At 36.8% G+C, this 14,834-nt stretch overlaps 1 protein-coding gene across 1 annotated transcript in view; it reads right to left on the bottom strand.

Moving 5' to 3' along the window:
- Positions 1-14,834, bottom strand: part of LOC114031884 (kappa-type opioid receptor) — a 29,534-nt gene that overhangs the window by 5,504 nt on the left and 9,196 nt on the right. Inside the window, exon 3 of the mRNA XM_027847076.1 lies at positions 2,784-3,136. Within this exon, the coding sequence (XP_027702877.1) occupies positions 2,784-3,136 (353 nt within the window). The remainder of the gene's footprint in view (positions 1-2,783; positions 3,137-14,834) is intronic.

The following is a 14,834-nucleotide window of genomic DNA, read 5'->3' as shown; positions in this document are numbered from 1 at the left end:
AGAGAGAGAGAGAGAGAGAGAGAGAGAGAGAGAGAGAGCGAGAGCGAGAGCGAGAGAGAGATTGAGATTATTTGGATATCTTGAAATAGCTATCAATTATAACCCTCTGTGGCTATGTTGGAAATTCAGTTCACAGTTTTATAAGAGAAAAACATCATGTGTTTTATTAAATTACTTTTACCATATCAAATACATTATTATTTCAGGACTTGTACCTGAGCCATGACCTTGAAAGTATTTTACAGCCATATGTAGTCAATTATCTGTGCCTACAGGTATTCATGAACTATAGCACTTACACAATTGCTGAGGAGAGAAACATCATCTATAATTTTCAAAGTGATTGTTCTGCCAGCAAAAATGAAATTCTATTAAGAGCAGAGTTCTTTTCATAACTGTACCTTTTCCCCTAGAGATGCAAAAACCTAGAAATAGAGTGAAAAGAATAATGATCCAGTTTGGCTGGGGACATGAGCTAATGACCTAAACCTGAACAGTTTGTCTATCTCTCACTTCATGAATTCTATTACTGTGATTCTGAGTGGACTGGACCCTCACATGCATAAAACTAAATAAATGGTGCTGCTGAAGATGTGTTGACTTGTTACTGAGGAGGGAAGGGGAAAGCCCCAGTCTGTCTTATGAGGGGTTTAGCATTTGGATTTGTTCCATGGGGCACCAAATAGTCAGCATGTCTTTTGGGTAGGCACTCCAAGTAATTGTGTTGTGTTTGTCAGATCCATTTCCTTTTTTTCTTTTATGTACAAAGCTCAAAATCAGTGTGGACAAGAATGATCCTGCTTACACCTGGGGAAAAAAAGTGATTCCTGTCTTTACAGATTTAGACACTATTTTTCTTCCTATCTTCTGTTGTTAAATTTTTTTACTGGGTCTAATTTGTACTCAACAAAATATCATTCTAAAGATTCTCTTTTCTCTTGTTTTCCACTAGTGAGCAAATGGTTTAATGCAAACTGAATTTTCATGTAAACTGAATTGAATAGTGACTAGTCATGAATTAGTTTAGTGTAAATTGCTTGTCTGAATTACCTGTATTTTAAAAACAAATCTAAACTGAATATGATTGGTTAAAACTTATTATGTATCTTAAGAATCTTTTCCATCAATACCTCCATATATACAGTTTCTAAATGTACTTGCCTCAAATATTAGCTGAATGACCGTTGGCAAGACACTTAATGTCTAACTGACCCAGTTTCCTCTTCTGTAAAAATAGTGATAATAATAGCACTACTTCTCAGGGTTGCTGTGAGGATAAAATGTAATATTTGTAAAGTGCTTTGCAAACCTAAAAGTGTTATGTAAATGCATTATTGTTACTTTATTCAATTTATATTATATTTGGTTTGTAAATAACTTTGCAGATCAAATCTATTGTACAAAATTAAAAATAAGGCATATAAACAAATATAATCACAAATACACTTTATTCCAGCCAAAGGCATGCTATCCTATATTTTATCTTCTGTATTAAGACAGTGTGTTATAGTAAGGAAAATGCTGGATTTGGAAAAAAAGGATTTCTCTGGATTCAAAGTCCATCTCTGTTGTGTGACAGTGGGTAAACAGGATTATTTTTCTCATCTATAAAATAGGATAATACCCACAACACCTACTTCCCAGGGCTGTAATGAGAGTATAATGAGAAGATATAGGTAAACTACCATGAAATCTTCAATTGATATAGATACATTTCAGTTACTTCTTCTAGAGAATGCGTCATGTCTACCTGCACTTAAGTCTTATTCTGATGTCTCATTCATTCAGCCAATTAACATTCATTAAAAGTATTCTATGTGCCTGCCAGACTGTGCTAAGTGCTGGGAATACAAAGAAAGGCAAAAGACAGCCTCTGTTCCCAAGATGTTTACAATCTAATGGCGGAAAAAATTGCAAATGGCCATGTACGAACAAGCTATATACAGGATAAACTGGAAATAATCATAATGAAGTTGACACTAGATTTTCAAGGGCTGTATCAGAGGTGTATAACGTCTGTCACATCCTACCAAGCAGAAGAGGTTTTGAGTCTAAATCAAGCTGGTAACAGAATGGATATCTAGCAACAGAGGACACATCTAGCTAAATTCAAAAGGGCTGGGCAGCAAAAGGACAGCTGCTGGATAATGTTTTGTTATTGTTGTTATTTGTTTTTTCATCAGAGTAACTAATGACTGCAACCAGTTGAAGAATTGTAGAACATCCACACTGAGGAATCATGGTCGTTTTGAAGTAATGAAATAGCTCAATCCTAAATAGTCTTTGCTTCATAATAATAAGTTGCAGAATATAGATTAAGTAGCACTCCAAGGTTTACAAAGTAGTTTACATTCCCATTTTACAAATAAGGAAACTGAGTATGAAAGAGATTAAGTGACTTGCCCAGGGTCACATAGCTAAGCAGGTTTTAAATTCAGGTCTTCCTGGCTACAAATGAAGTACTCTTTCTACTACAACACTTAGCTGTCCCAACTAATAAGTGGTACCCTTACTATGGGTTAAAATGATTACTGAAATAGAAGAAAGTCACTATCTCCCATGCCTGGAATTTTCTCCCTCCATATCACTATTGTTTGGTTTCCTTCAAATCCCAGCTAAAATTCTACCCTCTTCTAGATGCTTTTCCTGATCATCCTGAATTCTAATTTGTTCCCTCGGTTAATTATCTCAGATTGTACTCTGTACCAGAATTTTCAATTGGTGGGAGAGCAGGGAGGGAAGCTTGGTTAAGATTGAAAAAGTTAAACATTGCCCACACTTACCTTCTCTGACCTTGGTGCCCCCTAGGACTATAGCAGATATACCAACAGAGGACGATAGTAACCAGATACATATGTTGATAATCTTTGCCTTCAAGGGAGTGCGGAAGTCCAAAGCCTTGACAGGGTGACACACTGCAATGTAACGGTCAACACTCATCATGGTCAATGTGAATATGCTGGTAAACATATTGTAATAGTCGATAGAAATCACTATTTTACACAGCATATCTCCAAAGGGCCAAGAATTCATCAGATATTCGGTGCTTTGGAAAGGTATAGTGGTAGTAACCAATGCATCTGCCATAGCCAAATTAAATATATAAATGTTGGTTGCTGTCTTCATCTTTGTATATCTGCAATAAAAAAGAAAATTCAATTTTTCAATCTATATGTCAGATTTATGTATTAAATCATAGAACCATAGAATATTAGAGCTAGAAGAGACCAGAAAGACTAACCCTTAAGAACTGTGGAAGCTAAAAATTCTGGGATCAATTTAATATAGTACTTTATTCTGAAGTTAAGCTAGTCATGGGTTATTGAACATTTTAATTTTCTGCTCTTTAACATGAAGACAACTATATATATATGTATATATATAGATAAAAATATTTTACATATCTTACAGAATTTTTTTACAAATATTTTACAAAACAGTAACATATTTTTTGACTGTTTCATAAATTCTTCCTTCCAAAGGGAAGCTGCCAAAGCTTCAAGCTACCAAAGAGTATCACTTAATAATAATACAAGTAAACTATGACTAATAGTTTTAGGAGCTCTTAAGTCTTAGAACATGAGTCAAAAGCAAATTATGATATTGGAAGTGACAGCAAGTTGACACATCCCTTACATAAAGCTGAGCAAACTGTTCATGAGAAATGGAGGAAAGATTATTTAAGTTGAAAAGAACGTAAGAGACTATCTAATCCTATTATTTCATTTTATAGCTAAAAAAATGAGCTTAAATGACTTGTTCTGAGTCAATAACAAGTCCTTCCCGTGTGTAAGGCACCATGCTAGTTAGGGATAGAGGCAGAACTGGATTCTAGGTTTCCTGATTCCCTGGTCAACAGTGGATAGAGTACTAGACTTGGGGTTAGGAAAATCTGAGTTCAAGTCCTAACTCAGACACTAGAATGTGGTCCTAGGCAAGTCACTTAACCACTACCTGCCTCAGTTTCTTTATCTGTAAAATGTGGATAAGACTAGCATCCACCTCCCTGGATTATTTTGAGGATGAAATGGAATATTTGTAAAATGCTTTGCAAATCTTAAAGTACTATATATAAATTCTATTTGTTATTAGCATTATTAATACCTCATTAAGCCTCTGGTTTTTATCCCATGAAACAATGGTGATATGGGAATAATGTTATGCGTTGGTAAGATACTTGTTTAATTAAGATAACTTTCTTAAAATATAACCGGTCACATAAATAGAAGGATGTAAGAGGTAGGAGATTCCTGGTGAAGGTTAAAAAAACACCCTCCTTTCAAACTTCTAATAAATCCATTTTATATGAGTAGGATGAAGCCTCAGTGATCCTGTTGAGAAGAATAAAATGTAGTATACAGAGAATAAAAGGAGGCAGCCTGGGACAGGAGAAAGAGTACTAACCCTGGAGTCAAAGGACCTGGGTTTACATTCCACTGTGTGATTCGGGGCAAGTCACTTAACCTCCCTTGGGCTTCTGTTTCCTCATCTATAAAATGAGGGAGTTAGGCTAGGTGACCTCTGAGCTTCTGGATGTAGATCTAAGGTCCTAAAGAGAAGCAAAGGAAATATAAAGCAATATTTCTGAATACTATTAGGATCCTATAGAATGAAGATGTATCTCTCCCTATTGCTTCTCTCTGTCTCTGTCTCTCTTTCTCTCTGTCTTCTCTCTCACTCTCCTCTATCTCTCTCTGTCTCTGTGTCTCTCTGTCTCCATCTTTGTCTCTATCTCTGTCTCTCTGTGTCTTTGTATTTGTGTGTGTGTGTCTATATAAAATGAATGGTATATTCAACTCCTCATTCCTCTGTTTCTTACATCTGCTCAATTCTACTTTGTATCTCTCTCTCTCTTCAATTCCACATGTGAGAACATTTAATAAATGACTACTATAATAGTCATTCTGCCAGTATTTGGACTGGATGCCTTATAAAAGGCACCTAGGTAGCTAAAGTGTTGTATACGGTGTCCCAAAAGTCAAGCTTAAGCTTAAGATTGCATTAAAATTTTGGGGGACATCCTGTATTTCTTCCCAACCTGTAATGAGAGGAAGCTAGAGGAGTCAAGATAAAGACTGGAAGGTAGAATTTTCCACTACAGTGGCAGCTTTGAAATTTCTCTGTAGAGGAATGCAGACAGTGAGCAACGGCAGGAGCTTTAAAAGTAACAGCTGAAAGAATATGTTTTCCAGGAGACTCACTCTAAGCAGCTGGGGCCTTTTCCTTGCCCTGGACTGACACTAGGCTTATTAGCAGTATCCAGCAGGGAATGACTGAATTATGTCAATTCAGAGAAACCACTGAAACGGTGGCAAATTTATTTCATTCTCTGTGTCTCCCTTCAGTTTTATTGCCACAAGCAATGAGTCACAAGATTGATTATTAAGTATACTTATGTTATTTCAAATTGTGCTTAATGGTCATTTGAACGTTTAAATAACGACTTTCTAGATAAAGAATTCTATTTACCCTGATATTTTTGCTATAGTGTGGAAGGGGAAGGGATGACCAGCAAATAATTGATTTTACTAAAGTCAGTTGTCTAGGAGACTACCAAAATGGTTTGTAAATCAACAGATTTCCAAGGTATTCAGAGCATTTATGAATTTTATTTATTATCTGTGTTTTTAAGCTTTCGGTATTGTCAAAGAAAGGAAGTCACATGAAACTAAAACCTCCATCCCTATCACACTTCCAAGTAGGCCCATCACTCAGCCCTAGGAGCCTTTGGGCTTTCTCCTCATCACCAGTGGCAAGAGAGAGATTGGAGAATGAGTAACCACGCTGAGAACTCTGGAGAAGTCAGCCTATATGCTGGAGTCAGGTGAAAGAAATTATTATTTTTCTCTTATATTAATAACCAATTATTGAATTAGGATCAAAGGTTTTCCCCTTTTCTATTTCCTCACTCAGAAATCAGCCCCTGAAGGTTATTCAGGCAGCCTTTGAAGTACAGGGATGATAATGAGAGGGAAAACTCATATCTGTTCAAAACGTAAATAAATTTTAGTTTAGGTAAATTGATGGATTCTGGCCCCTTGTGTTTTACTAAGACAGCTGTGGGAAAAAGTACGTTGTCCTTTTTGTCTATATTATCATAGGTTGGGTGAAATAAGTATAGATAAGTCTCTTTGACCAAGACTGAGTGATTAGAATCAAGTCCCCCAGACCCTCATTAGAATAAGCCCATCCTTCATTATAATATTCATTCTCTCATTAATTATTAACCAATCAAAATTGATTGCTACCCTCAGGAACATCACTATTCCAAGGGCATATAATCATTGAGTGGGTTCCATTAGGGACCATTGGCATTTGAAAGGGCCACTGACCCTTTTATTAATTACATGTTAGCACAATTAATAAAATAATTAATTGTCCAGAAACTATGTCCCTCAAATTTTTTACAAGTCATAAGTCATGCTTAGAGAGAGTGAAATCGACCCATTCCTCCTCATCCAAAGGGCCTTCCACAGTGACGATTGCTGGGCATCATTACTATCTGCAAAGGACCCCAAAAGGTGTTGAGGGAGATATACAGACAAACGAGATGTAATACCTGCTCTGAATGGACTTATAAGATGAAAATGGACATGCATAAAAGCAAGCAGAGCAAATATAGGCAGTGAATAAAAGTACAAATAAGTGGGAAAGTTCAAAAAAGAAAACAGTAAATCTCATCTCTAGCTTTTCATTTCAATTGAAATGGGATCAATGCCTTAAAGTTAGAAGAGACCTTAGACACCTAATACAACCTCTTCCCTTTATGGATGAGGAAACGGGGACTCAGAGAGGTTGACAAGACTTGCCCAAGGTCACACAGCTGGTGATTAGCAGCTGGAATTTGATTCCAGGTCTTAACTCCAAGCCCAGTATTCTATCCACTATGTGGTTAGGTATGCTTTATTAATATTCCTTCAAAAATGAATAACATCTTGGTCAAGGATGTGGCATAGAGAAAGAAGTAGGATTCATGTAATCAAAACAAAGCTAAAAATCCAAGAAATATGAGTGTAGCATATGAGAAATACAAGGAAGTAAGATTCATGATATTAAAATAGTAAAATACAGAACACAGGTGTAAAAATGGATCCATTCATTTAGCTCTTTAAATATAAATATCAATGGATACAACAGGAAATAAAGTGGAATTTTTTCCATTACTCTCATAATACTTGAATATATATCACACCAAAAATAGCAGTAAAAAACTTTAGAATTAGGCAATAAAAACTAGAAAAATAACAATCATGTTTTATGCCAGCTAAAAGAGATCATAGTTTGCATCTATGAAAAATAGCTGCAAATGAAGTGCTACATACTTGATACAGAAGAGTAAAGACTTATGAAACTGCATAAAAGACTGAGAGGCTGCTTGGGATAGTGGATGGTGAGGTGGCATGGTTATCAAGAAGATCTGAGTTCTAATCTTGCTTCTGACACATGCTGATGGTGTCACCCAGGGTAAATCACTTAACCTATCAGGACTCCCAAACAACTCTAAAACTATAAGTTTCTGAGCCGGTACTACTGTAATATGCTTTGGGTGGCTAGGTAGCATAGTGGATAGAGTTCTGGGCCTGACATCAAGAAGACTTGAGTTCAAATATGGCCTCAGACACTTACTAGATAAGATACACTAACAGATGGAATATGAGGGGAACTATAATGCTAATAAATTTCATAAGCTTAAATTACAAAGGCTGATATTTTTGTGCATCAATTAAATTCAATTATAGCAAAAAAAAAAAAAACCCAATTCCAAGAGTGTCAAGTACTCCCTAAGGACTGACAAGAGCTACCTTCACTATGTCTATTATAACCCCAGGGGACAAAAAGGCATTTGCAATCACCTGAGGAGTAAGCTGCACTTCTCCTCCAGTGTGGAAAAGAAACACATGTCAAACCTAAGTATGACTGGCTACCCATTTAGCTGTATTACATAGTCTGAGCAATATTTGTTTTTTATCCACTTTTTGCTTTCTTCAATAAAGATAATTAGATTGATGTCTGATCCATTACTATATATTTCAATAAGGAAGTTATGTAGCATTATGAAAGCAAAGTATTATAGGATTAAGGGCAGCTAGGTGGCACAGTAGATAGACTGCCAGGCCTGGAGTCAAGAAGACTCATGTTCCTGAGTTCAAATCTGGCCTTAGACACTTAATAGCTATGTGACCTTGGACAAATCACTTAACCTTGTTTGTCTCAGTTTCCTAATCTATAAAATGAGCTAGAGAAGGAAATGGCAAACCATTCTAATATCTTTGCCAAAAAAATACCAAATGGGGACATGAAGAGTCAGACATGACTGAAACAACTGAACAACAACAGATTACAAGATTCAGTTGCCTACTGTTCAGCATATTTGGAAAACTGTACTATCAGTAGGGAATTCTTTCTTTGTACTCTGCACAAAGTATTTCCCATGATGGAGAGGTTGCCTGCTTTCATGGTTTCGACAAGGATACCCTCAGTGCCTCCATAGACCATAACCATGAAGATTTTATAGAAATAAGAAAATTGGTATATAGGTAAGTAATTGCTGCTATGTTCCCAGTCATCTATTCTTGGTTAAAAGCACCATCTGTGATCTCTTCCACTATATGCATCTAGGTAAACAGTAGATAGAGTGCTAGATCTGGCATCAAGAAGACCTTGAGTTCTAATCTGGCCTCAGATCCTTAACTAGCTACGTGATTTTAGGCAAGTCATTTAATCTTTGCCTGCTTCAGTTTCCTCATCTGTAAAATGGGGATTATAATAGCACTTACCTCCCAGGGTTGTTGTGAGAATCAAATGAGTTTATACTTGTAAAGCACTTTGCAAACCTTAAGGTGTTATATAAATGCTAGCTATTATTTAAAATCTTCTTTTCTTTGAAATAACTTAAGAATCTGTCACATAGCACCTTAAAAGATTAAAGATTTCTTGTGTACATATTAAGTGACACTCAGGCCCTCTCCTGTCTTCATTTCCTTAAGTGCCATTGGGTACTTCCTTGTCTAGTACATCATGTATGGAGGTGATACAGTCCTGACATGAGAGTTCTACTACATCATTGATAAAAATTAATTCCTTCAAAAAGTTGGAAGGCTATTCTATTTCACATATATGTGTTTGTTATCTGTACTATTTTTAGTGTCATCTATAAGTGTTCTTAAGGCAATATGCCTTAGCTGGTTTATTAAACTTTATTCAGTTCCATTTTCTTCTCATTCATTTCATGAGATTAATTTCATTTCCAGACTCACTTTGATGCCCTCTCCCCTCAAAAAAAAATCATCCTCTGGTGGTCAACCTTCTAGCAATAAGCCTCTCCATGTTTAACTAGATAGACCCTCATGGACTTCACCTTCCACCCACATACCTTTCAAGAACCCAAAGTTACTTCTAAAACAAGATGAGACATTGGAGTCTCTTGTGGAGGCAGCATCATGGTAATTTTTCCATGCTAATTTGATGGTCATTCAACTCTGAGCCCAGCCACCTCAGAATCTTAGAGGCACATGGAAGAATATTATTCTCCCTTCCTCTTTCTATTACTATATATTTGCACATCTAGAAGAGGAGAATTGAGAAAATACTGAGTTTGAGAACAGATAATAATATTTTTATCTCTAAATTTGTCTCATATCAAAGCTGAATGGGGCCTATAATTGATGTTATTTTTTTCTTGTTTATTAGGGTTTTCTTTGCCCTTTCAGGAAACCCATATTTACCCTCCATAATCATTCCTTCCCCTGACCCCCACAGTTTACAAGGAAGAAGCTGGTATTAATACATTATATGGAGTGCTAACTCCATATATTCAAAGATGGCAAAGATAATGGGACAGACTGCCGTAAGGTTGATGATAGAGAGGCAGGAGGGTACAGCGGAGAGTCACTGAATCTGAAGTCAGTGTAGATTCAAATCCTGCCTCCAACACTCACTAGCTCCAGGACCCTGGATAAATCATTTAACATTTTGGAGCACTAGTCTTATAATCTGTAAAAATGAGAATAATACTAGCAGTGCCCATCCACCAGAGTCATTTGATAGACATAGTAAGCAGTTGCTCTATGTCAGACACTGTGCTAAGCATTGGGGATACAAAAATAAGCAAGCAAAACAATTCCTGGCCTCAAGGAGCTTAAATTCTAATGGGTAAATAAAACAAAGAAATGGGACCTTGGCAGTTGGGGGTGGAGGGGAGAGAGAGCAGTCTGGTACTGCTCTCTGTGGGGCAGCCTGGTTTGGAGCCGGTAGCCAGGAAGCAAGGTGAAACTCAGGTTGGTACAATTTAAATCAAAAACTCACCTATCAGAGCCCAAGGCATTACCAGCATCAGAGCACAATTTTCCCAGTAGGAAGGAAGGATGATGGCCAAGATGGAGTTAGATGTAGGTGTATATGTATATACATGTGCACATGTATATGTATATGTGTATGGAAATGTATGTGTGTCTGTGCATATGTATGCATATGCATGTTCATGTATGTGTGTATATGCACATGTATATTGCATTATAATTAAATTAGTATATAAACACATATAAATGGGTATATGTAAATGACTATATGTAAAGCACTGTATCAGTGTCACATCTTATTATTCTAAGTACATAGCCTGCATTCTGGAGCAGCCTATATTGGGACAAACAAGGATCTGTGGTAACCCAAAAGCCATAAAATGAAAATATTTTATGACAACCCTAGACCCAGTGTGAACTGCTATGGGAGATGCCAAGAAATATAAGAGGCCATGCCTGCAAGGAGGTTAGAATGTAGTTGAGCACCCAGGGAACATTTGCCTAGCAAAGCCCCCTCCAACTAACAAATATTTCTTTGATTTCCTAGATCTTTATGCGTCAGGGATGCAGAGTGCGGCTTCTCTGGGGAAAATCTGCAAGTAGTTTATTCACCTCAGTTGCCCTTCTCCATTTTATTCAAACCAAACATGCTTTTTATTCCATGGATGGGGCTTTTTAGTAGGTCTATTTTTGTTTCAAGTAAACTGGTGAGTATCCCAGAGAGAATGTTTGGCTCATGTAGAAAGCCTGGAGGTGGATCAATAGTAGGTTGCTTCATTTGCTCATTGCACCCATCACAGTAACATATGTCCCTAAAAAATGCAATCTGTGACCTAAGCCCTCCGTTACACTTGACAATGTTAAAAGCCATAGAATTGCCATAGGATGTGCTATGTGGGAATGCTGAGGAAGGAAGCTGAGAAGCATTAAAACAGAAAGGGGAGATTAGCCATTCCACTTCTGGATTTCAGTTAACAGCAGGGCAGCCATGGTTTTTTACACCTGTACTCTGATTCAGGCAGTGGAAGGCATTTATTTCCTTCTTTCTTTGACCCAGAGAATAGGAAATTATTTCCCATGGCATTTGGCTAAAGGTCATTCAAAAATATAGCAACCTAAAAACAAAAGTAGATAGCTCTTAGCAGATAAAATTAACGAGTTGGCCTCTCTAAGAAGACAGCTGTATTGCTTTATGCAAATCAGATAGAGAGCTGAATTATTTGTGGAGAAGCCAAGAATCAAGGTCCTCAAACAGGGTGCTGGAGAAATACGGCCCTCCACAGTTGAGAAACAGACATAGGGAGAAGGCCAGAAAGGCCAGAAAGCTGAGGCAGTCCTCAAATTGACAATGTCCTGTTCTCCCAGCTATTTCCTTCTCTGTCCATGGTTCCTGCTGAGCATTGGGCAGCAGGAAAGCACTAGGGATGACTCTAACATTCAAGGGACTATTGTCTGACTGCCTCTAAATACAAATTATATTTCCTTATTTAGAAACTATTTTAAAGACCACACCACAGCCACAGTTACACATAACCTTATGGACTTTGGCTTCATATCATAAGTAGCATGTAAATGTCTCAATTTTTCTAATAGAAAAAAGATTGGAGAGAGATGAAGTGACTTATCCAAGATACATTTGGAGTTTGTGAAAGACCCAGGACTTGAACCCTGGTCAACTGACCCATCCTGAAGTGAATAGCTTTGAGGATCAGTTAAAGAAACTAGGGGTGTTTAGTTAAGAGAAAAGAAGATTTAGGGAAAACAAGGTAGTTGAGTTTAGTGTTCGAAAGGCTTTCACAAGAAAGAGGAATTATAATTGCTCTGCTTGGCTAATAAAGCCTGACTTAGAAGTAGTGGGTGGAAATTGCAGAAAGGTGAATTTTAGCTCAATTTAAGGAAAAAATATCGAATAACTAGAGCTCAAAGGTGATGGAACAGTGAAAGAAGCACTAACTTGGAATTACAGAACCTTAATTCAAATCAAAGCCTTGCCATTTACTCCATAGGTTACCTTAATCAAGTCATTTCACCTCTGTAGGTCTCAGTTTCCTCATCTGTAAAAAGGGTTTGGATTTGGTGGCCTTTAAGGACCCTTCTACTTCTTGATCTATATTCCCATGAAGAGTGGAATGAGTTTTTATGAAAGATAATGAGTTTCTCCACATGAAAGGTCTTTAAGGGAAGATGTTGTAGATGTAATTCTTGCTCAAGTTAAAAAAAATGGCCTCTGAGTTCCCTTCTAACTCTAAAAGTCTGTGATTTGTTTTTACCAAACCATACTATTTCCCTAAGTATAACACTTATATAAATGGGAGCTTGTTGAAGAAAGTCAAGTGGAATAGGTAGGTTTTCTACTGGATCTTAAAGGACTGAAGGAGTAGGAAAAACAGGTGGCAAGAATCACACAAACAAAAACTTGAAGTTACCAATGATCTTAGGGCCAGTGGGAAATCATCGAATATGAGAATTATGAAGGAAAATAGTGGAAAGTAAATTGAGGTATACTGGAGACAGTTCATACTGGCTGGAGAGAATCAATTGTTAAATTTTCAATGTGACCATTACCACCTCTGAAAGCAGCAAATATTACAAATTAGGTCTTGATTTGCTGTTTTGTTGTTTATTTTAATTAAGAAAGTGGTAGAAAATATGTTGATAATGGAGATTAAACTTAAAAGTATGTCTTATATTTTTGTATGGTTATATTTTTTATTTTTTAAGAGAGCCACTTGATAAAGACTTACTAGCACACCCCTGAAGAGATAGCTAGATGAGTAGATTAGGACTTAAGGACCAAGTCAAAGTTCAGGCAATGGGGACCCTTAAGAATGTTGGGACAAGGAAATGGCATATTAATAGGAGCTGCACAACCTCTTTCAATGCCTTTCTGACCACTCTATATGATAACAGAATTCCTGTATGATGAGGTTGGGAGTGGAAGGCAATGAGGGTCCAAAGAGAGACAAAGAAGGCTCCTATGTGGACAGGTGTGTATATAAAGTATGACAACATTGGACATGAAACTGAAACCATTAATACAAAGGCAAAATAGTGCCAGAGGAGATTCTAAGTAGGAATATGCTCAAAAGAACCACCTTGGTATAATGTATCATGGATTTAGAGCCATAAGGAATCTCTTAAGTCATCTAGTCCAAATCTCTCATTTTAGAGGTGAGGGAACTGAGGCCTGGAGAGCTTAAGAGACTTGGCCAAGGCCAAAGAGATAGTAATTGGCAGGGTCAAGATTCAAATTCAGATCATCTGATGCCAAGGCCAAAACTTCTCTCTTTCTTTCTTTCTTTCTTTCTTTCTTTCTTTCTTTCTTTCTTTCTTTCTTTCTCTCCTTTCTTTCTTTTTCTTGTTACTGTGTTTCTACCTATCTTTGGAAGCTTGTAGAAAGATACTTCTGGGGTGATAAAAGGCACCTGAAAAGATGATACTTTTTCTTTGTGGGCCCCCAAAGGGCCCAACTTATCTTAGGAACAGTTTGATAATCCAGAAGACAATGTCATATTGTAAAGTATCACTAATCAATCAATAAACCACTGAGTAGTACCCTGGGATTTGAAAGGTTAGCATAATTATCTAAGTACCTAATTATTTCTTTTCTTTTTTTTTTTTTTGGCTAGGCAATAGGGTTAAGTGACTTGCCCAGGCTCACACAGCCAGTAAGCATTATGTGTCTGAGGCTGGATTTGAACTCAGGTCCTCCTGAATCCAGGGCCGGTGTTCTATCCACTGTGCCACCTAGCTGCCCCAGTACCTAATTATTTCAAAAGAATGATAAACTTCAGGGAGAATGTAATCCTATATTTTTCAGAAATTAGATGTTCCAAGTTAGGCAAAATTTGGGGCACTGATTTATCAGCACACATAATTATTCCTTTCCCTTAGTGCTGTCTTTTAAATATGTAGTATCCATGGCTTTATGCTCAAAAATATCTAAGATAATCAGAATTAATGGATGCTACATCTGAGTTGCCAGAGTAACTAATTTGAAAACATAATCAGGATCCAATTCACTAAATTCTTCAAACACCTTCAAAGAAGCTCAGTGAAATTTGCTAAATGTCTGTTTAAATGCATTGTCACTATAATTTGTTTCTTTATTAAGGCAAAGTAATTTGGCATTTTAAAAAAATCTTGACTTGGCTTAAACAAAATTCAGTAAATAAAAATTGATAATGCCTATGTGCAAAAGTAGTAACTTAATGTGCAACTAAGTTAGTTAAGCAGCTTAAATTATGTCCAATTATTTCCAATTAGCTTGCTTTTATTACTCATTTATTATGAATTGGCCAGGCTCATATATCCTCTATATCTTTTCTCTCTTGCCTTTATTAATGCCATGTATGCAAAAATAAAAGGTAAAGGGGGCCAGGCTGCAATCAGGAAGGTGGTGGAACATTTCTCCTGAATATTATAGCAAACAGATGTTGCTTTTGCTGCAGTTGCCAAAATTAGGGTTTTATATGTTTGCTGAACAATAAAAGCATAACTACACCTGTGCATATACAATCCCAAACAAGAGAGACA

Source organism: Vombatus ursinus, unplaced genomic scaffold (genome assembly GCF_900497805.2).
Source record: "Vombatus ursinus unplaced genomic scaffold, bare-nosed wombat genome assembly UNPS02015255.1, whole genome shotgun sequence".
NCBI classification, from domain to species: Eukaryota; Metazoa; Chordata; class Mammalia; order Diprotodontia; family Vombatidae; genus Vombatus; species Vombatus ursinus.
This window is presented reverse-complemented; position numbering and strand designations above follow the sequence as displayed.